Source organism: Hippichthys cyanospilos, chromosome 14 (genome assembly GCF_059441005.1).
Source record: "Hippichthys cyanospilos isolate Australia breed blue-spotted pipefish chromosome 14, RoL_Hcya_1.0, whole genome shotgun sequence".
Taxonomy (NCBI): Eukaryota; Metazoa; Chordata; class Actinopteri; order Syngnathiformes; family Syngnathidae; genus Hippichthys; species Hippichthys cyanospilos.
This window is the reverse complement of record NC_142382.1, coordinates 10,278,990-10,298,567: the sequence shown is the minus strand read 5'-3', so window position 1 is coordinate 10,298,567 and position 19,578 is coordinate 10,278,990. Positions and strand designations below refer to the sequence as shown.

The window sequence follows — 19,578 nt, the reverse complement described above, 5'->3', positions numbered from 1 at the left end:
ATCCAAGCAATAAACTAATGGCGAGGCTTACAGGAGTTCTGTCATTTTCCTTTAAGTTCTGTCATTTTCCCTGTTGCTATGGCAACGTCGTCATTCTATTTTATGTCAACATGACATGAGACGTTACAAATACTATGGAATTCACGCATGGCGCAATTAAATGGTTGACGTACGTTTTTTTTTATTTCCAACTCATGCTTTTTAATGCAAATTCAAGAATGAACTGTACATGTATGTACAAGTTACTTCTGAATGACACAAGTTGAGTGCAGCCCATGGCAAGGGAAAATAAAACACGATTCATAAACTAAAAAAACAATACGTTATTTCTTAAGACTTTGGATCAAGATCATTGAATATATAACAATTTTGGTTTTAACAATCAAAGCAGCTACGTGTGGAAACCTGACAATGTTGAAGGTTGGTTATTTTAATTCTAACCCACAAAAATTAAACATAAAAAGCTGCCCCATCCTGTTTACAATTCAGACAAGCAGTAACCCTTCAAGTTCCTCAAAAGTGCTGTAACTCCACAAACCTGTTTCAGATTCTACCTTCCTCTTCATAAACTGGCATGAAATGTTACAAATTCAAATATTTACAGTATATTCCAAAGCCCGTATACAGTACATGTACTGTCAATCCAGGGTCACAAGTGAGGTACGCTAATGACAGACTATAAGATAACACAACATGTAAACATGTCATCGTAATGATTTGATGTTTAGATGCCGCATCGTTCTTTGATGACATAACCCAATACAGATATGAAACGAACGTGTCCCTTTGACTCAAACGAATTTGATAACCATGAACATGAAGGCACTGGTGAGGGAACAGGTGAGCTCAAGCGTCATGAGATGATCGTTATTTACAGCAGGCCAGATGCCCTCTTCAAGTTACTCCTCGCCTTGCCTCCACTTCTGAGACTCCTCCTGGCGGGCATCAGGGTGAATCTGGTTCCTCATGCCACCCAAGACGTTGGAGGTGGCTTCCGTGGCCATGATGAGGGGCTTGACCACTGCGGGCGGCAACTGACGGAGAACCCCGCCCACCGCTCCGGTCATGCCGCGTTGCTCGTGTTCCCGGGTGGCCGTGTCGTAGATGGTCAAGGCCGTGTCTGTGATTCCCTGGAGAGAACATTATTTTGCCGTTAAGAAACGCCGCAGCTGAATGAGTACTCAACCTCAATCGGTTACCTCTTTCACCACCGTATAGGCTTTGGCGACGCCTTCTCTCAGGTCAACGGGCTGATGTGCCAATCCATAATGTGAGAACCGTTTGACTCTCTTTGTGTCGCTCTCGTTTGCTACCGGAGACACCATGTCATAAGCGGTCTCCGCTGCTGCCTAACAGAATGGATACACAAGGATACAGATTTGTTTTTTGTTTTTTTAGTTCACTGGTGGCACATTACGGTAGATTAACAGAACCATGCGATTGGATAGACTTTTCCAAATTAATTTTATTAGATGAATGTTGGGAATACCCTTAAAAATCACAGGCCAAAACACAATCAGCACAATGTTTCATTCATTTTTCTTCAGGTTCAAATGTTTAAGATATCGGTGCTCTGGTGTTAATGAGCAAAAATCCCATTTTACCTGGATGGTCCGCACCATTCTGTTGGTAAGCTCCAGGGCGGCCATAGCTGTGGATGTACCAAAGGAGGCGGTGCCACGCTGAAACCCGCGCACGATGCGACCATCTTTCCTGTACTGCTCAATTGGGAGCCACACCAAGTCACGGAATCCCTGAACTGTACAGACCAGGATTGAGCTGCATGGCCAAGCATAGTTTATATCCTACCAGAACCAGTAGTACTTCAAGAGTACATTGTGAATCTTTGAATGAAACTTTCAACAGGACATAGCAGTGAAATGTGCTCACAAGGTAAGCAGTGCACTGTTTTTTGACAGTGGAGCCAACAGTTTTCATTAATTACAACAATTGAATGAAAGCATATGCTTGCAATAGAAGGCTTATTTACCCAGCTGAACCAGTGAGTGAATGGGACCTACACCACCCAGCAGGCCCGGAAGTTGGTTTTTCTTTATGTCGTTAATCCACTCATTAATTGCATAGGAAAAGAGCTTATCCACGCCTAATAAACTGCAAGACAGTTCCAAAGAAAAAGCAACATTCATAATCAATTCATTGTTGATCAATAAGGTTAAATAAAAACCTAATGAGGATAAGTGGCTGTAGAAAATGGATGGATACTTGATCACAATTGGCTCTGCATCTTGTAATGTTCCATTACATTGAGATATGTTTGCTACTGTGCAGAGATTTGGAATAATAATTACCTAACCATGAATAATTTCACAAAATAAGAGCACTGAGAGAAAGGTCATCTAGCTCACATTTCATTTTCTTTAGTCAAAATGTGTTTGAAGTGACATTTCAAACCACAGATTATGTGCAAAAAACAAAATATGCGACCACAAAACTTTCAAATCAATTCAAAACTATAAAAGTGGGTGGGATAGACCGCCAATAGATAAATGGACTTTCACTTAAAGAGCGCTTTTCTACCTTTGGTACTCAAAGCGCTTTACACCAGTTATTTACCTATTGACACAGCATCAGGAGCAAATTGGGGTTCAGCGTCTTGCTCAAGGACATTTCGAAATGGATGATGGTCGGGGGATCGAACCCACAGCCTGTCGGCTGGTAGATGACCAATCTACCACCAAGCCATTTTTAAATACCAGCCTGTCCACTGCTTCTGGCTTGAGGCATGCCCTGCTGCATGTCACAATCCGCCTATTCTCTTCCACTGTTTATATATGACCAACGATGTGTAATGCAACTACTTCAGTGATTGCTCTCCATTGAGTTGCGCTTCCTTGTCTGAATGACTCCTCCAAAGTGAGATGTATATTAGCTGGCGTTTGTTGGTCGATTTGGAGGGGGGAAACAAAAAACAAAAACAATATACTGTATATCCAAGGACTAATACTATTATTATGATCCATTAGTATTATATGACTGAATAATAGAATTGTAAATTAAGAAAAAATGAAAAGCAAGATTTAATAAATGTAGACTTCTTCCCACTCCCTTTTTGAGCATGGAAAGGAGCACTTTGCTTATTTTTATTTATCTTTTGGTTGTTGATTTTTTTTTATTGTTATTGTATACTGATGTTTTTATGTCAATAGTTTTATTATCATGTTCAAATAAACATTCAAAATTTATTCAATTATTTTACCTTTACTTTTCTGTTCAAATAAATATACATACCCTTGGCGGTAGCAGAGCTGTCTCAGTTTGAGCTCTGAACAATTCAGCTGGGTCAAGCCAATAATGATCCCTGAAAATGTTCCCTGGGAGAAAAACACTTGATTGGTGATCAGTCAAAAAACAGAGAGTGGAATAGACTCAAAGCCTCGTCGAAAGTCAGCACCTGCTCCAATGAGACATGTTTTCCATGATAATCCAAGCGGATGGGAACCTCAGGGGTGAATCTGAACTCCCTGCGGGACAACAAAACAAGTCAATTTAGGGACTCCGTGAAAATCTTTCAAAATAATTCATTTATTCAATATATCTGGCATCAACCTAAAGAATATGGGCTGGTCAGAGAACGAAGCAGTGGCTGTATCCCCATCGACGGCCTCCTCTCGGCCACACTTGGAAAAACCATTCTGGCTCAAATGTCTCTGAGCAGGCACAGAGATGATAGGTGCAGAGTCTTGGTTAGCTGCAGCATGCTTGGAGAAGCTGCAAGAGATCTCTGGGGCAGGGGCTTTCTTCATGGATGCGCTCACTACAGCAACATGAGATACTTTAGTCAGGCACGTTTCAAGTTAGGTGAGAGAGCCTATTGATGGTCACTCGTTTACCATCTTGATTGGGTGGGGAGAAAAACTCCACTTCTGTGGAAAGACTAGTGAAGAAGTCTTTCAGGAAGAAGAGTGCATCCTTCAAAGAAATAAAAATAGCATAGTAGTGTTAAAAATGTTGAGATTTTTGTAATTTCAGCATGCAGGGAAAAAAAAAAAAAAAACTTTACCTGATCAATATTGAGGCGGAGAGGCATAAGAGAAACACGTAAACAGCATTCTTGTGGAGCCTGGCCTGACTCTGGACACATGTGCAGCACCTTAATCGTCAACTAATCAACAGAAAGCAGGAAGTTAGCACACACCAAGATTAAACTTCAAAAGGTGTTTTTTGTTTTCCTCACCATGTTAGAATGAGCCTTGCGGGGCATTTCTTTGCTGGAGTACAAGTAGAGGAATTTGTTCATCTGCGAGCTTGCCAATCGGTCTCGGATCTCCAAGTCTTGTACGACAAAGACCTGGCGAGATACTGGCTGTTCTGTTGGTGAACCTGAGACCTCATGGTCCTGCGGGTACACCTCATGCTGAAATCTCACCTGAGAAGAAAGTGGGGGAAAAAAAGGCAGTAGCTCAGGAAAAAAAAGGATTACTAGATACAGCATGTGACAAAAACTAAACAGCTACAACCTGAGGTGTCCTTGCACCCTGTTTGACACTCATAATAATTGGGTAACCCTATGTAGCTCCATGAAGAAGAACAAAACTTACTTTGCTGAGTTGGATCTCCATCAGGACATCTGGATTTCTTCCTTTTCCACCACCTGTGCGTCCCGAAACTCTGGTCTGTCGAACTGGTGTCTGGGAGGGCGAACTGTGAGGAGTAGAACTGAAGCAAAGCAAGAGGCAAAACATTTGTTGCTTTCATCTTTTTAGTTTACAAATCATATCCAGGTAAAAAAAAATACTCACCCCCCGCTTCTGGCAGGAGAAGATGTAAACGCTACACGGCCAAAATCTTTGCCACCATAAAGATGCCATACAACAGAAATCTCCTTGATAAGATAACGCACTTCCGGGATGGGAAAATTCAAGGTGCCGCGACAGGAATCGCTTCCGTCCAGGGGCTGACTGAAGTGATCGTATCTAATTTGCACCGGCTCGGATGTGAGCAGCTTCACAATAGGCTCCTGATCGACATTCTGAAACACATTGCAAATTGTGACAACAACAAACTATTCAGCAATTCTAGGCTGTAGTACACAGCCACTATGAACACTCAAAAGCATGCAGAAATTTTAAGTGTCTAGCTCAAGTATGTATCTAAATATACAGATTGGTAGATTTATACAAAATTAAAAATTACACTGTCGAAGAAGCCACACAGTATTGCCTGACATAAGTCTTTGATTAGACAACTTATGCTCCATATTTACTCTTTCAGTGGTGTGTACAAGTTAAAAAACAGTACATGACATTTTACTTCTATTATTTTTAACTGACAAGATTATTTTGTGGTTTCTCAAATCCATGGGGGATACGGACCACAAAAAGCAAAATTAGAACTAAGTGATGATCCCTTGAAGGGAATAAGTGCCACAAATAATGCGAAAAGATTAAAAAAAAAATCATTGTGAATTCTGACATTCACATTTAAACAAAGATGGGGTATCCGTTGTCAAATGGGCCGGTCGCTGATGGGAAGGTCCGCCTTCAGCGAGTGCTTCCACATTTTCTGCGTGTGCAGTATGACCCAAAGCCTTGAAAACAAATACACGGACTGAACACAGACTGAGCATGTTATGTTGGTCAATCAGGGTCAGTATGAACAATGCTTTTCAGTCCATGTATTTTTACGAGGCTTCACATAATGAAGCACTCCCTGAAAGTGCGGGAGGGTCGTGTCAGCGACAGGTAGACTTGTGGTGACGGATAGCCAAAGTCTGTATTTTAACTCATTCACTGCCAACACAAGCTGACCTCTGGTCTTGAACCAGCTGTCTCCAGAATACAAAAGTCGTCAGTCTCCTGTGCCAGGGTGGGAATAGGAGTGATGAGAGGAGAGTGGAGGATGGGGTAAGTGGGGCTGGCATCCTGGGCAGAATTCCCACTCTCATCTGGGAATAGGAACAAGTCAGAGCGAGGGGGCGAATGAACACGAGTCCTCTCCTCCTGAGCACCTGCAAATGTGATCAAATATTAATAGTATGGCATAAAATACTGCAGCCAGATCATCATTCTGAACCAAAACGTTACCATTCTGCTGTAATCCGGGAACATGCTGCCCATCGGTCTCCTCCATCGCTTCACTCATCAGATCCTGCAAAATCTGCTGCTCAGTCTCAGCTAGCAGTGGTGCCTGAGCAACGAGCCGTCCGGGAAACTCAGCCTGTCCAAACATAACACTCTGACTGAGCATTTATGACATGCGCAGCTTTTGGATTGATGTGTGATTTGGTCATTAATGGCAGAGGTAGAAAATGTATGTACAAAAATGCACGTGCAAAACTGTATATGCTTAAGTGCATATACACTTCAGTGAACTAAGGAAGACAAAAAAATCATTCTTGTAGCGGACAATAAACATTTTAGAAAGATGAATATGAATGGAACGGTATCTGAAAAATATACTAAAGCACAGTAACAAATATATCCCAACTCTGATAAATGGTGCCACTGCTTACCTTGTTTTTTTGTGTAGCATTTGTTTGCTTGGCCTCAGGCTCTGCAGGCGGAAGCAAATCCCCATAGCTGGCAATGTACTGGATTAGGTTCATGAGGGCCGCACAGGAGTCGGCGCATGTTCTGATGTGGATGACGTCGCTAGAGCATCGAAGCTCGAATCTCGGCTCAGTCTATTGCCAGAAACACAAAATAAGAACGTTTGAAAATGCGAGATCCTTCAAGAGTCTTTTAGGATTAGCCCCCCTACCAGTTTCCCATCCATGCCAGGTTTGGCAGCTGTTATTCGCAGCTCCAGTGTTCCCATGTCTACCACTTGGACATAGTCTGTTGCCAAAACAACAATACAACCATTGGTTAAAAAGCTTACAAATATTCCTTTCATCGAACCTTGACTTACCGCGTGCTAAATTAACAGAGACAGCATTACACTTGTCAGAGAGGAATAGAGCAGCTTCATCCAAAATGATCCTGGAACACAATCACTGGTGTCATGCCTCTGCACTAACAGAACCTTGGATTTCATAGTTTGCAAGTCATACCTGAGTGTTGAGGAAGAGTGATCAAGAGACACGCTGCTAGAGATGCTAAATGTTTCTACCAGAAGTAGTGATCTCAGAGGTAAATAAAAAGGTCTGTCCCAAGATGAAAATAAGCCACATTAGAATACACAGAAAAACAATAAGAGACACAAAAAATGCACCAACTTATATAGGTAATTAGTTATTCAATTACCTGTAGTCAAGAGAGCAGTTCCATAAATGTAGATGTAGCGTGCTAACAGACGCAGGGGGAGCGTAACCCAACACAGGCTCATCAGAAACATTCAAAAAGTCAACGATCTGCAGCAAAAAGATTGGTTTTTGGTTTTCACCTGTTGACATTTAGTGAATTAAATGCCATATACGTAAATGTGAGACTCGAGTTGCTACCTGATCATACCAACCAAGGTTGGGAGGGACCACTCTGTGCTGGACTGTTGCACCTCTCACTCCAACAGCAACCAAAAACTCCTACGTGCAAAAATAAATCAAAATGTCTAAAATATATCTAATAGATGCTAAATGTTAAACTCCAGCTATTTTTTTTATGTACTTTGTTTGCTAATGTTCTTTTTGTTCCTATACTTTGATATTTTGATTTATTGACAACTACATGGATAGAAGATTAGGTATTGTAAATATAGATGATGGTGAACCATATATTGTCATTAAGTATAATGTGAAAGTAATCTTCTTGATATAAATCAGTGTTTATCGATAGAAAGCCCACAATGTTTTTAATGTCCGACTGCATTTGAATGCACCCCATAATTAGCTGTAATTGTTTTTGATGAATAAAAATTATTTCGGGACATTTGAATTAATTCTGACTCATGGTAAAAGAGAATGATTATTTTGTGAATCGATTTTTTGATATGCATCTACAGTAGACTCCGGCATACTTGCGGTTCAATACCTATGGCGGTTCAACACAGAATTTTTCCCCCTTATTTTGTTTTCAGTATTTTCAAAATTTTGGCAGCCTACCTTATAGCTACGCTCAGGATTCTGCGATGAGATCTTGACCGCAACAGACACCATACTGCGAGCCTCCAGGCCAATACCCTCTGAGGGGGTTGAGGATCTCTCAGGGGGTGACTCAGATTGGTAGATGGTTGGTTCCAGCCAGTGTGGATGTGAATTGCATGGCAACTTTATATCTGAAGAGGACGGGCCTCCATCTACGAGTCCTGCGCACATTGATAAAATGGAAAGTTAATACAGTTACATTTTAAGTAAAATACTCAACAGTGCAGATGGTTTACCTTGGTGATACATGGAACTATTAGTTGTGTGGAAGCAGACATAGTGCTGGTCTTTAAAGCCTTCATGTTGTGTAACACTGAACAGCACAGCATTTTTCACCTCCAGCCAGAACTCCCCATGTTTGTTTTTCAGTATTGTTTTATCTTCTTTCTAGAAAGAAAAAAAAAAAACAAGCAGCATTTTTATTTAGATAAAAGCTTGACAGCATGGATTTTTAAGTAAGAAGGCAATGTATGTACCTTAGCATTAGTTTGAAGAGCAACTAAGCCATGGTTGACAGTGGTGATGACGGAGAATAGACTCTGGGAGTTCTTACTCTGAACTTTGGGCTTTTTCTTTTTGTGAGACCTGAATCCTCGGTCAGAAGAAGCAGAGTAGTAGTGCATGTACTCCTCATCTGAACCACTGGTATCATCTAGTAGCATAACACAAAATGTACTTGAAAAGAGTCTGCACACAGTATTTAAGAGCAGCAGTATTAGCAGTCTCACCCTCAGGTCCAGTCGAGCGAAACTGGGTGAAGCTGTCCTTCGTGTAAGCGTTGATCAACTGACTGGCGACAGAGAGACCAACACCGTATGGCATGCTTTCGACTGTTTCCACTGGTGAAGGAGCAGTGGGCTCCCACAACAAGAGGTCGTTGTTTATTCTGCCATATAGGGAATAGAAATCCTTCACAATTTAGACGCCAGTATGGTTAAAATAGATTATTCAGTTATTCAGTCTTGATGGCTGACCTTCTCAGTTCAGCATTTTTTCTATGAGTTCATGCAGTTACTTTGTGATTAGTAAAGACAAGAGTATACACTAGAACAAGACCGCGTCATTCACATCATTTTACGATGTTTTTTTTTTTTTTTCACTTTTGCCATCGCTTATTCAGTTTGCATGTTCTCTAACTTACCTGTTGTGTAGTTTTTCATAAAATGCTTTGGTGGGGAAAGCTAATTGCACATTGGGAAAACAGAGCTCAAGAACAAAACGGGAATTGTTCATGGTTTTTTCTTGGAACTCAGTCATCTCCGCAACATCACCAGGTATGACCATCTGGAATTGAGACAATCAAAAAACACAGGCCTGCAATTATCTTCCCCATTAGCTGTAAAAATACCATGTTGTGCTCATGTTGCTATTTGGTTATTGATGCAATGTGGGCACCTACCTCTTCATTCTCATACATAACCCTTCGGGAAGAAAAGGGTGATGGCTCTGGTTTCCCAAAGTCACAAACATCCTTCAGGGAATGAGCTGCCCCCTCCTCCTCTTCTTCCTCAAGGAAATTGTCCTCGACCCCTTCTTCATCCTCGACCGTCACACGTTCAAGGATTGAGTGCACCGTAGTGGGATTCAATTTTAACACCACCCTGGTGGAAGAAAAATCCCATCAGTAAAAGGTGACGCACAACTAACAAAAAAAGGGTGTGAATGTAAAATTTACCGTGGCCAATCAAATTTCACACTTTCAGATGTTGTCATGTCTCCATCCATTGTGTGAGAAACTCTGAGGAACCTGGAAGCTGGTTGATGCAGCTCCTCCTGGAACTTGCCTGTAGAATTGAAATGGAGAAAAAAAAGGCAAGGACTCAGTAGATGATAAGACAACTTTCTGGGCTTTCTACCTCATCATACCTATAAGCTCCCTGAAGGTGAGCTCCATCTTGGTTTGATCTGGTGTGCTGCCACCCCTAAATTCCGTTTTAAATTCCAGGTCTTCCAGTTCCAGGTACAGCACTTCTTTCTGCAAAGACTTTTTAAACCAGGGACCTCTCTCCTGATCAGAGCGCAGATCGGGAATAGGAAACCGTATTGCAAGGCCCAGTAATGGGGCATTAACAGTCAGCGACACGTGACAGTTGGAAGGGGTGTGGCTGTCGTCCAGGAAAACCTCTGCAAAGGCCTTATGCTGTAAAGATGCAAAAAAAAAAAAAAAATTATACTCATTATGGAAAAAAAGAACCAATCACTAATGAAGACAAAATGTAGGCATGTGACAATTAGTTACTATACACTGAAAGATTACAATAATGTAACCACTTGCATCTGTTGACATTCCGTCTATAACATAATCAAAAAAAGCTGCCTTTACAGTGTTATAATTTTAAAAGTTTTCGGTATACAGTTTACAGCTACATAGGGTCATAATGTTGTGGCTTATCAATGTATGTGTTGAAGCTTATTTCATGATTTTCAGCGGTTAAACCATCTATTTCATCTACACTTAATTTGATAACGTAATTTGATAAACTATTTTCCCTGTACAAATAATATTTTCGAAGACACTTTTCCCACATGCTGTTGACTGACAATGACCACATGGGCTAAAAGCTCAGAAAACAACCAATTGCTGCCGAGCATGCGAACGTTACGACCAGACCCAGAAAACAGGTGAGCCGTGATTGGTCGTTATCTGAGCCTTGAGCACATGTGATGTTGTTTTCAGTCCACAGCAGGAGGAAAAATGTTAACTGTACGTGAAAAATAATTCAGCTAACCAATTAAATACAGACAACATATCAACTTTCTTACTGTTGAAAAATGACATATAAATTTGCTATGCCTTAAATATTACAATTTTATTTCAACTTCTACATTGATTTTAGATTTTAATCATCTCCAAAAAAAACCTTCTTACCAAGCTGACATGCTTATTGTAGGACGTATACATGTGTGAGGTCATCATCTCGGTGGTGGCCAACTTCTGAGGCTGAAGAACCGAATTGAGACGGTCCACAATGCTAATGTCGAGCTCGGAGCGCACAGGTCCCAGCTCCACCTGCATGTCCGCTTTTCTGGGGATGGCACTTAGTCGAACTTGGCCACCCTGCAGATGTAAACCTCAGGCTGAGCTCCCACTCAGACAAGATTTCTGTAAATGTGACTACCAAATGTGAAAGCTCCTTTTTGTTTTAATGTTGCATTTACCTGTGGACCTCTGCGCTCAGCCTGTTTGTAAAGCAGGTGAAAGCAGGTACTACGTGGTATGTTGCCGCTGTTTGCAGTTGTGAACGTCAGGAGCTGAGATGTGGCAAAAAAACAACCTGTGCGTCATGCTGCGAATCCACAAAAAAAAGCATGCAGTGCATGTGCTCAACTCAGCGTTGCATCGCCAACCTCAGTGTATTGAGAGCTGCCAGTGATGGTGTCTGAGGGGAAGAGACACTCCAGCAATTCCATTTGGTCAAGAGAGACATCGGTGCTGAAAGTCTGAAAGCTGGATCCCTGACAGTGCTCATAGATGATCTTGAGACCCTGGCCCACAAACCTGTGAATATATACTAACAATATGTAACCCTGAGATTTGTCTGCCTCATTTAGGAACATGACCTGTACTGTTCCTGAATGGAATCACTTCTGAGATATTGGTGCACCTTACAAAACTGCTCAAAAATATTTGGGGTTACAACTAGGATTTTAAATCATTCACTGCCAGTCCAGTTAAAACAGATTTTTATGTTGCTGATTTAATGTGTACTGTCAGAAAATGATCCTTTTTTTTCCCAAAGTAACGGACGATGATTTGATTCAACACAATGATAATCAGTTTGTTTTCAAACATGGCTAAAGAAATATGAAAATATTTCCAGTCAAGTGAATTAAATTCTTAGCATTTGCAAAATTTCATATATCGAAACAATAATGATTTAGTAATCGATTAGTCATAAAAACACGGCATCTATAAAAATGAATAAACTTGACTGAAACAAAGAATCAAAATGAAGTAAAAATGAAGTAATAAAAACAATCCCAAATGGTAAGATCAATGCTACTCTTGCGCCACATGGTGATTTCAATCTGAGAACATTTAACGTTTGCATAAAAGGCAAAACAAGGACAAGAAGGAGAATTAAAATAAAAAATACCTGAGGTGATCTTGGGGACAGGCATGATCAAAGATGGATCGAGACTGAAGGAATGCAGCGGGTTCCAGGTTGCTCGGGCCAAGCAAGCTGAAGAAGTGAGCAGCCATAGGGCCCACTGGACTGGGGGAAGCATCCAGTGGTGGTAGTGGGTCAATGTGAAGGACTGAGATGGCCAAACTGCTCAGTGAGAGACTTAACACCAGCTCTGGCCTTGACTCATCACCGTGGCTTTTGGATGGATGCGCTGAAAGAGAACATGACAATCAGGATGGATTCATTGTTTTCACTAATCAAAATCAACATGGAATACACTTTCCTTTGCAGGCTATAACACTGTGTCTATGGTTTGAAAGAAAACTAGTGTGCATTCAAACAAACAAAACGTACAGGTTTGTCGTAATAATGTTTGCGGGGGTTGTGGGTCTCGTGACTTTCCAGGAGTCTGTTTCTCTCTTTGTCGTGGTACGTCCATGTAATCGTCCCAAAGACCCTAAGAGCAGAAAAGTATAAACTATGATGAGTAATTGGTTTTGACTTTGCCTGTGTGTGGATCTAATTAAGTTAACACGTTAGATTTACAGCTGTGTTTCCCAACGGCGATTCTCCCGGAGAGGCAGAATAGTTGCTGTTGAGTGACAACTCCAAATCCACAGTGGGTGGTTCCCCCAAAGGAGGAAGGGACGACAAGCTGTGAGACATGTCCATGTCAGCCATGGAGAAGAAGACATCATCTACTTAAACAGACAAAAAAAAGAATAATCCTTCAATATAATAACTGACACCTAACGACATTTTTATGAGAACTAGAAAGTGGATGCACAAAAAGCCAGCACCTCTTAAGCCCTACAAAAACTGAATTAACATTTAAAGAATATAAACACGTATGTATACCAAATACAAAATCTGAGAATTGTACCCAAAATCTTGTAAGGCCTATTTTGAAAAAAGCTCACTAGTCTTTATTAAGTATGTATGTTTAATGCAGTTATTCCAAGTAATGGTTAAGCCACAAAATACTGAATGTTGCTCACTTTAGATTGATTTAATTGCTCACTTGAAAAGTGGATTGTTTTACACATTTAAATGTAATGAGGATGCATTAAAAGCAGGACATGTTTTTAACAGTCTAGTCATTCATTCTCAGTTACTTATTTACATATTTGATTTTTTTTTCCATTTTTTTTCAAGTGTTTGACAAGAGGGGGGGTCTAAATTAAGGGAGCTCTAAAGTAAGTCACCATGCTCTGAAGTACTGTTGAGTTGTGTGTTGTCAAGGAAAGTAAACGCCATGCCTATTCGGCCTTCGTACTACGGTTAAGAGATCACGGGTTATCAGAAAGGAAGTTAGGCAAAGTTTTATCAAACACATTTTCAGACCCTTAATTTATGTTCGTGCATAAAGGGGGGGTGGGGATCCTACTTTGTGGAATTCACTTATTGTGGGAGTTTTGTGGTCCCTATTAACCAACTGCAAAAAACAAGGGAACATTGTATATAGGTTAACTGTATGTACCTTTTAGTATAAAGTTTAAATAAAGTTTTTTTTTTGTTTTGTTTTGGTTTTATAGTTAAGAGTGGCCTAACATCTCTGTGTGAAACGTATGACACATATATTATTCACGAGGCCATTTGTCTGAGGAGTTGAATTAAAAAAAAAAAAAAAGATTTGAGGTTCTACAAAGGAGAATTATTTCAGTCAAACCTCGACTAGAGACAGTGCGGGTCGTCTGGCTCTCAAAAAGTTCCGTCTCTGCTCCTGCCATTGCAGTGTCCTTCTTCAGACAGCGGTTCAGTTCCATGTGGAGTCGGTACTCATCCTCTTGCTGCATTGGTCGACTCTTTCGGTCTTTGGCCCACTCCTGTGCACCTTCATGCAAAAGGAAAGAAATGTTCATAAAGTTGCACTTCACTTGGTGACGTTGGGGGTCAGACTGTTAGAATGATTAAAAGACACTCACGTTCAAAGGAAAACGCTCCAAACAAGTCCAGAAGTAGATGAACTTGCCGTGGTGACAGCAAAATGAGGAGCGTGTCAATGTGTCCAGCAACATCCAACTGAGATGCAACCAAAGATTACCAGTGTCTTAATACCAAAATCTAATTTCTGAATGATTTTATACATGGCAAAAAAGGCAGTGAATTACCTTTGCTCCAGGCATGGCGAGGTTGTTTTTCAGCGTGAGGGCCAGCTCAATTTTACCACAGAGACTGCCAACCTGCACAGGCTGAAAGGGCACTGTCGCCGATACTGTCTCTGTGAACTGTGGATGAGGCTCGCAAATGATTTTTGGATTCCAGCTGGGAGAAAGTTTTGGCTCGGTTTCCTGTCACAGTAATAACAAAAGTGCCATTTATTGACTGGCTGCAAGTACATGCAGCACAAAAATCTGAGAAGACAAACCGTTGGAGGTGGTGAAGATTTAAAACCAGCCCTAGACACATCAGTGAACTCATCCCAAAATACAGTAATCCCTTCAATCTGTAACTTTTTGTGTGCAAACGTGATTGGTTGATGGACATTCACGCATGAGCTCTCTTCTCCAGTTTCATCGGAATAGAAAATCCTGGATATAAAAACATAACATTAGAAACAAAATTCACGAAAAAACAACTTGTACTGAAACAGATGACCACAGTCAAAATTACTCCAGTTAAAAACATATTCAATTCAGTATGCAGGAATTTATTAACCATATAGAGTAACTTAGTAAAATAGACAACATATGCTGTACTATGAAAGAGCATAATCTATTTATTTCTTGCAGCCATTCCGCATAAAATAATGTGATTATAGATCGTTAAAAGCAGTATAACAAAATAAAAGTGTATTGAGAGTATCCATGGAGCATTATTAAGATTATCAACCTGCACATGTTTTAGGACAAGTTAATTCTTTGAATACCAGCCATTTATAAAAATAAAATAAGCGAGAAAACTTGCCAGCAAATCTCAAGAAATTTTGACTGACCATTATTTTTTGTTTTTTTTTTGTACTTTTAAACATTGTTTGCTTCAATCTAAATTAAAAAAAAGACAGCTTTATAAGCAACAATTTGTTTGCTCTTATTAAATAATTGGTTCAGTAAATTAATAGAACAAAATAAAACCAAAGGAACTACCCACAAGCAAATTTGCTAGTTTTCAAAATGTGAGCACAAGAGTTGTCTCCCTCTTGCATTAAGTGGTTCACCTTTTAATTTATTTCTAGAAATGTTTACATAATTAGGTTGTTTTTGGAAAAAAATGGTGGATTTTGTGTTGAAAATTCCTACAATCATTGTTTTAAATATATCTCCCAACTTACTTGTTGATTCGAACCTCAAGAGCAATTCCAGTTTTAGAATTATCTGGAATGTGTTCAATCCTCAGAACTGTATCCAAAAATGTCACTTTGACTCGCCTCAGTACTAAAGGGGAGACAAATCAATTCACAGCATTTACTTGATGCATCTTCACACCCATCAACTTTTCTAAATCTTCCTGAGGCTTCCTCTGAAGTTTATGTACCCGTTTCTATTGTTTCAGCAAACTTCTCCAGTCCTTCAAAAGGCTGGAAGCTTTCTCCAGTGTCATCTGTGAGCTTCTGGCTTAGACACTCTTTGGCGAGTTGCATGCTGCTTGTCATGAAACTGGACCAACACATTGGCTCGGATCCTGATGCTGGAAAAAAGTAAACAAATATTAGCAATTAATGAATAACAACATGTCATAATTTTTTCATATTTCAGTGTTCTAAAAAAATGCTTACCTACTCTTGGCCTTGGTCTAAAGACCATCTCCAAACCTTTGACCTCAAGGGCACAGTTGTCATGCAGCAAGGTTGCCCATGGGACGGTTAGAGAAATAGTCTGGATGAATCCTGCGATAATCTCAAAAGGAGCATCTGCCGTCTCGAGTAGTTCATTGAGAGACTGAAAGGTAAAATGTGTTCACTTGATTCCGAGTCAGTGCAGGTTTGAGTTGGTTATTCAATAAAACAACAACAACATACCCACTTATCCAGAGGTACTTGTGTCAGTGATCCAGTGCCTTGGTAGAGATCTAAACTCAGCTGATCCAAACTCAGCTTTTCCTGCAGAAATTTGCCAAGGTACCGATGTAATAGGTAACGACAGGCCCGCTTCTTAATGGACTCGGAAAACGGCCAAGGCATCTTGACTTGAGTGTGTGCCGTACAGTGCAAAGATAAAAGCAATGTTTTCTAAAGCTCTTTGGTTATAAATAGTTTGTCTGAATGACTGTTAGGAATGAATCAGTTGTGCCATCCCATCGTTTGAAAGAAATCAAAACACGCGAATTTTGACATCCTTCACATCCAACGATGGTGGAGGATATGATGGTACTCAAAGATGTGGGAAGGCAGGGCTCTGACTCCAGTTTCCTGCACAACATAAACACAGGGAGTGCTTTGACACACATTGTTTACATCACATTCATTAGATACCTAGGCAACTTAAAAGAACCCTAGTAGCATTACAGCCATATTGCGTTACACGACCGTTACAACAGCTTACCTATAAAGGAGGCAAACGTGCTTGCGAAATAGCTTTTAGCATGCCGACCTTTATTGCTAGTCATTAGCCGCGTTTAGCAGGGCTGTCACGACAGGAGACAAAGGCATGTCACTTTGCTCACCGGTAGGTTGAACAAACGAGTCTAAATTGACTAAGCTGACTAGCATATCAACCTTAAGGAAAGTCAACCGTACAACGCCGGCTAACATGTTGCTAAGGGTTAAAGACCACACTAGCAGGTTAGTTACCCGAAAAGCTTAAAATACACTCTTGGTTCAATTATTAACAATAACATGTCAGAAGAGTGTCAGTATGTCACGGATATTAAAAAAAACCGAACAAGTATGCCAAATGATTGAACGCCGTTGATTTAACAACGTGCTTGTTAAATTACCTTCTAAATGCGTTGTTTACAAACACTCTCATGACTCCGCATCAACCGAGCTCTCACACTTCTCCGGATCGTAGACTGCACGCTAGGTTGGAGTGGCAGATTTAGCTAGTTAATAACGTTCCCCAAAACATCTTTTCCGATTGGCAAATGCTACTTTCGATCAATCAAACGAGCCAATTAAATTATTTAAAAGCAGTTAAGTCCCGCCTATTTTATTTTCTAGCCAGTAGGCTTTTTCCAGTTGAAACTATCTTTACATTTTAGGGTGGGACTACCCCAGCTGCGTCATAACATGGCGATTTCGCGTACGGCACACTTACTTTATCCAGTTTTGTAACGTAATTAATTTAGATACAAACTCCGTCAACTAAAAAACTGTACATACATACATAACAGCTTTGTTTTATTTATCCGCAAAGCAAACAGTTCGACTACTTCCAATCAACCATCAGCTCACCCGCCCCCTCGGAGTAGCTCACTGGGCTGGAAGCTTCCACGACAGAACACAACCAGATAGGTGAGAAAATGTTTATTTAAAAAAAATACAAATACGTAATCTGTGGTCATTCCAATGTGATGCAATAAATTGAATGTCATATACCTTCATGTTCTCCGTGAAGCAAACGCACTACTTTTCTTGTGGCCTATCCTGCGTGGGTTTGTTTGCAGACCGCTAGACACGAGAATCGAGGCAAAAAGTATCAATTCTGAAAGATGTGTATTTATTTAACGTTTTTTTCTGAAACGCATGGAGTTAAGACAAACTCCTATAGTTCATATAAATAATGTGTATTGGACACATGCTGCATTCCCGTAACCTCGTGAATCGGAACCTCGGTGCTAGGAATGACGTCACACCAGTTGATTTTAAAACAGGCTACCGCATAAAATATAGATTTTTTTTGTGGTTGCATTGGAGTAATTGAAATCTTTAATCTGTCACATACTGAAAACAACAATTACCTATTTATGTTGACCAAAACAGTTAGTGTAGCTTCGTCAACATCATAATGAACAGCGCTACTTTGAAGCTGAATAGCTTTAGTTTAGGCAAAAGTAGTGCTTTGCTCCCATCTTGTGGGCTCTATAGGCAATTGTAAATCATTTTGAAGGGGAGGGGTGTCAAACACGTTCAGATTTTTGCAAATCATGCCAAGGCTTTCCCTAAAAATGGTTGAGCGTTGGTTGGTTGATTCTTAAATATAAATAGAACGGAATGAATGTCATTTCCAGGTACATATCTTGTCACAACTTAGTGGATGATTAACATGTTTGCCCAGAAGTACAGTAGCACTCACTCTTAAATACAATGACGCCAACAGTTTGAGAGGTCACAGCTCTTTTCTTGCACAGCAGCATTTTATATTTTGATGACACTGCAGTGAGTCATTGTGTGTTACAGGGAATGGAAGTAGACTGTCAGCCCGAGGACCCCATTGCGTCTGCATTCGAAGACGAATGCGTGAAGCTGTGCGATGTTAAGGACATGAGACTGGAGGCAGATGCCATTGTTAACGATGTCCTGTTCGCTGTGGTCCAAATGTACGTTTCCAAAAACCTCACCAATTCATCAGATGTGGCTTATATCAACGTAGAGACAAGAGAGGGCAACCGCTATTGTTTGGAGCTCACAGAAGCAGGACTGAGGGTGAGAAAAACATGTCTGCTTCTCTTTTCATTTAGTCTTATTAAATTGACTATGGAGATGTGTCCTAAGCATTTGCCCTTTTTTTTTCCTTTCTTTCTTTGTCCAAATAGGTCGTCGGCTACGCTTTTAACGAAGTGGACGAAGAAATGGGCACTCAGTACCATGAGACGGTTTATTCGCTTTTGGATACGCTGAGTCCAGGCTACAGGGAAGCCTTTGGGAACGCTTTGCTCCAGCGGCTCGAAAGTCTTAAGCAAAATGGACAGTGACAGCAAAGCTGGTCTCTTTGTAATGTGCAAATATATTAACTAAAAGTAATGGAATGGCCACCTGTCGCTATAACGGAGCACCCTTGCCCTATCAATTGTGCTTTGCTCCTTATCATCCATCGACTTCATATTAGTGCATTCCTGAATGGCTGCTTGAGCCCAATTGCAACATTCTGCTATTGACTTTACAGTGGAAAACTATTCCATCCAGACAGCGCACAAGAATTCTTCAACTTTTGTACTCATTGCAAAGCAAATCTGACTGATGCTGTGACCCGGCGACTGATATCTGTTCAACTTCCCCAAAGTAGTTCAAGGGCCTCAAATATCCTGCCTTAATGACCATTTGGTTAGAGAAGTACAACATACCTCGTTATCTACTTTTATTAACCAAGATAGAAAAGGCATGTCAAATTTTAACAAAGCGAGTTTTAGAGTTGTTTTGTTGACCTACAGAGTTATACAGCACAATGTAATGAATGACGCCTTGGCTTTCACTAGTTTTTTTTTTCTTTCATTTTTATAGAATTCAAATGTGAATTCATGTCATTACGTTCCCTGCTGCTTTCCTTTGAGCTGACCAATACAAGTTTCCCAAATAATGCATCCGTTCAA

The 19,578-nt window shown here is 40.5% G+C and overlaps 2 protein-coding genes across 5 annotated transcripts; one reads left to right on the top strand and one right to left on the bottom strand.

The window, feature by feature from the left end:
- Window positions 1-156: 156 nt before the first annotated feature.
- atg2b (autophagy related 2B) lies at window positions 157-17,127 on the bottom strand. 2 transcript variants are annotated; one of them, XM_088433195.1, is made up of 43 exons: window positions 17,047-17,127; window positions 16,130-16,519; window positions 15,887-16,049; window positions 15,646-15,798; window positions 15,443-15,545; window positions 14,540-14,702; window positions 14,283-14,462; window positions 14,097-14,193; window positions 13,841-14,005; window positions 12,718-12,872; window positions 12,526-12,628; window positions 12,139-12,382; window positions 11,390-11,540; window positions 11,201-11,293; window positions 10,911-11,099; window positions 9,908-10,181; window positions 9,717-9,825; window positions 9,441-9,642; window positions 9,183-9,325; window positions 8,770-8,927; window positions 8,518-8,693; window positions 8,278-8,428; window positions 8,000-8,202; window positions 7,403-7,483; window positions 7,206-7,312; window positions 7,013-7,105; window positions 6,871-6,941; window positions 6,721-6,797; window positions 6,473-6,643; window positions 6,045-6,177; window positions 5,769-5,968; window positions 4,761-4,990; window positions 4,560-4,677; window positions 4,196-4,387; window positions 4,022-4,123; window positions 3,852-3,930; window positions 3,568-3,775; window positions 3,413-3,482; window positions 3,250-3,332; window positions 1,991-2,112; window positions 1,605-1,759; window positions 1,200-1,349; window positions 157-1,130 (listed from the first exon to the last, which is right to left on the bottom strand). In XM_088433195.1, the coding sequence occupies exons 2-43, from the start codon at window positions 16,289-16,291 to the stop codon at window positions 900-902; spliced, it is 6,210 nt and encodes a 2,069-aa protein (XP_088289321.1). In that variant the 5' UTR covers window positions 16,292-16,519; window positions 17,047-17,127; the 3' UTR covers window positions 157-899. The 2 variants fall into 2 exon arrangements, with proteins under 2 accessions (XP_088289321.1, XP_088289322.1); XM_088433196.1 differs by having other exon boundaries at window positions 12,718-12,869.
- gskip (gsk3b interacting protein) lies at window positions 16,628-19,567 on the top strand. Of its 3 annotated transcripts, none has more exons than XM_088433206.1 (4): window positions 16,628-16,775; window positions 17,466-17,563; window positions 18,449-18,694; window positions 18,805-19,567. In XM_088433206.1, exons 3-4 carry the CDS (start codon window positions 18,452-18,454, stop codon window positions 18,961-18,963), a joined length of 402 nt encoding a protein of 133 aa, XP_088289332.1. In that variant the 5' UTR covers window positions 16,628-16,775; window positions 17,466-17,563; window positions 18,449-18,451; the 3' UTR covers window positions 18,964-19,567. The 3 variants fall into 3 exon arrangements, with proteins under 3 accessions (XP_088289332.1, XP_088289333.1, XP_088289331.1); XM_088433207.1 differs by lacking the exon at window positions 16,628-16,775 and adding an exon at window positions 16,780-16,891; XM_088433205.1 differs by lacking the exon at window positions 16,628-16,775 and having other exon boundaries at window positions 17,321-17,563.
- The last annotated feature ends 11 nt before the right edge of the window (window positions 19,568-19,578 follow it).

Coding starts and splice junctions, on each gene's coding strand:
- atg2b (XM_088433195.1), bottom strand. CDS start 16,291: ATGCCTTGGCCGTTTTCCGAGTCCATTAAGAAGCGGGCCTGTCGTTAC. Junction 15,546..15,645: donor TGCTGAAACAATAGAAACGG/GTACATAAACTT, acceptor TCTCCCCTTTAG/TACTGAGGCGAGTCAAAGTG. Junction 4,388..4,559: donor TGGAGATCCAACTCAGCAAA/GTAAGTTTTGTT, acceptor CTTTCTTCTCAG/GTGAGATTTCAGCATGAGGT.
- gskip (XM_088433206.1), top strand. CDS start 18,452: ATGGAAGTAGACTGTCAGCCCGAGGACCCCATTGCGTCTGCATTCGAA. Junction 18,695..18,804: donor TCACAGAAGCAGGACTGAGG/GTGAGAAAAACA, acceptor TTGTCCAAATAG/GTCGTCGGCTACGCTTTTAA.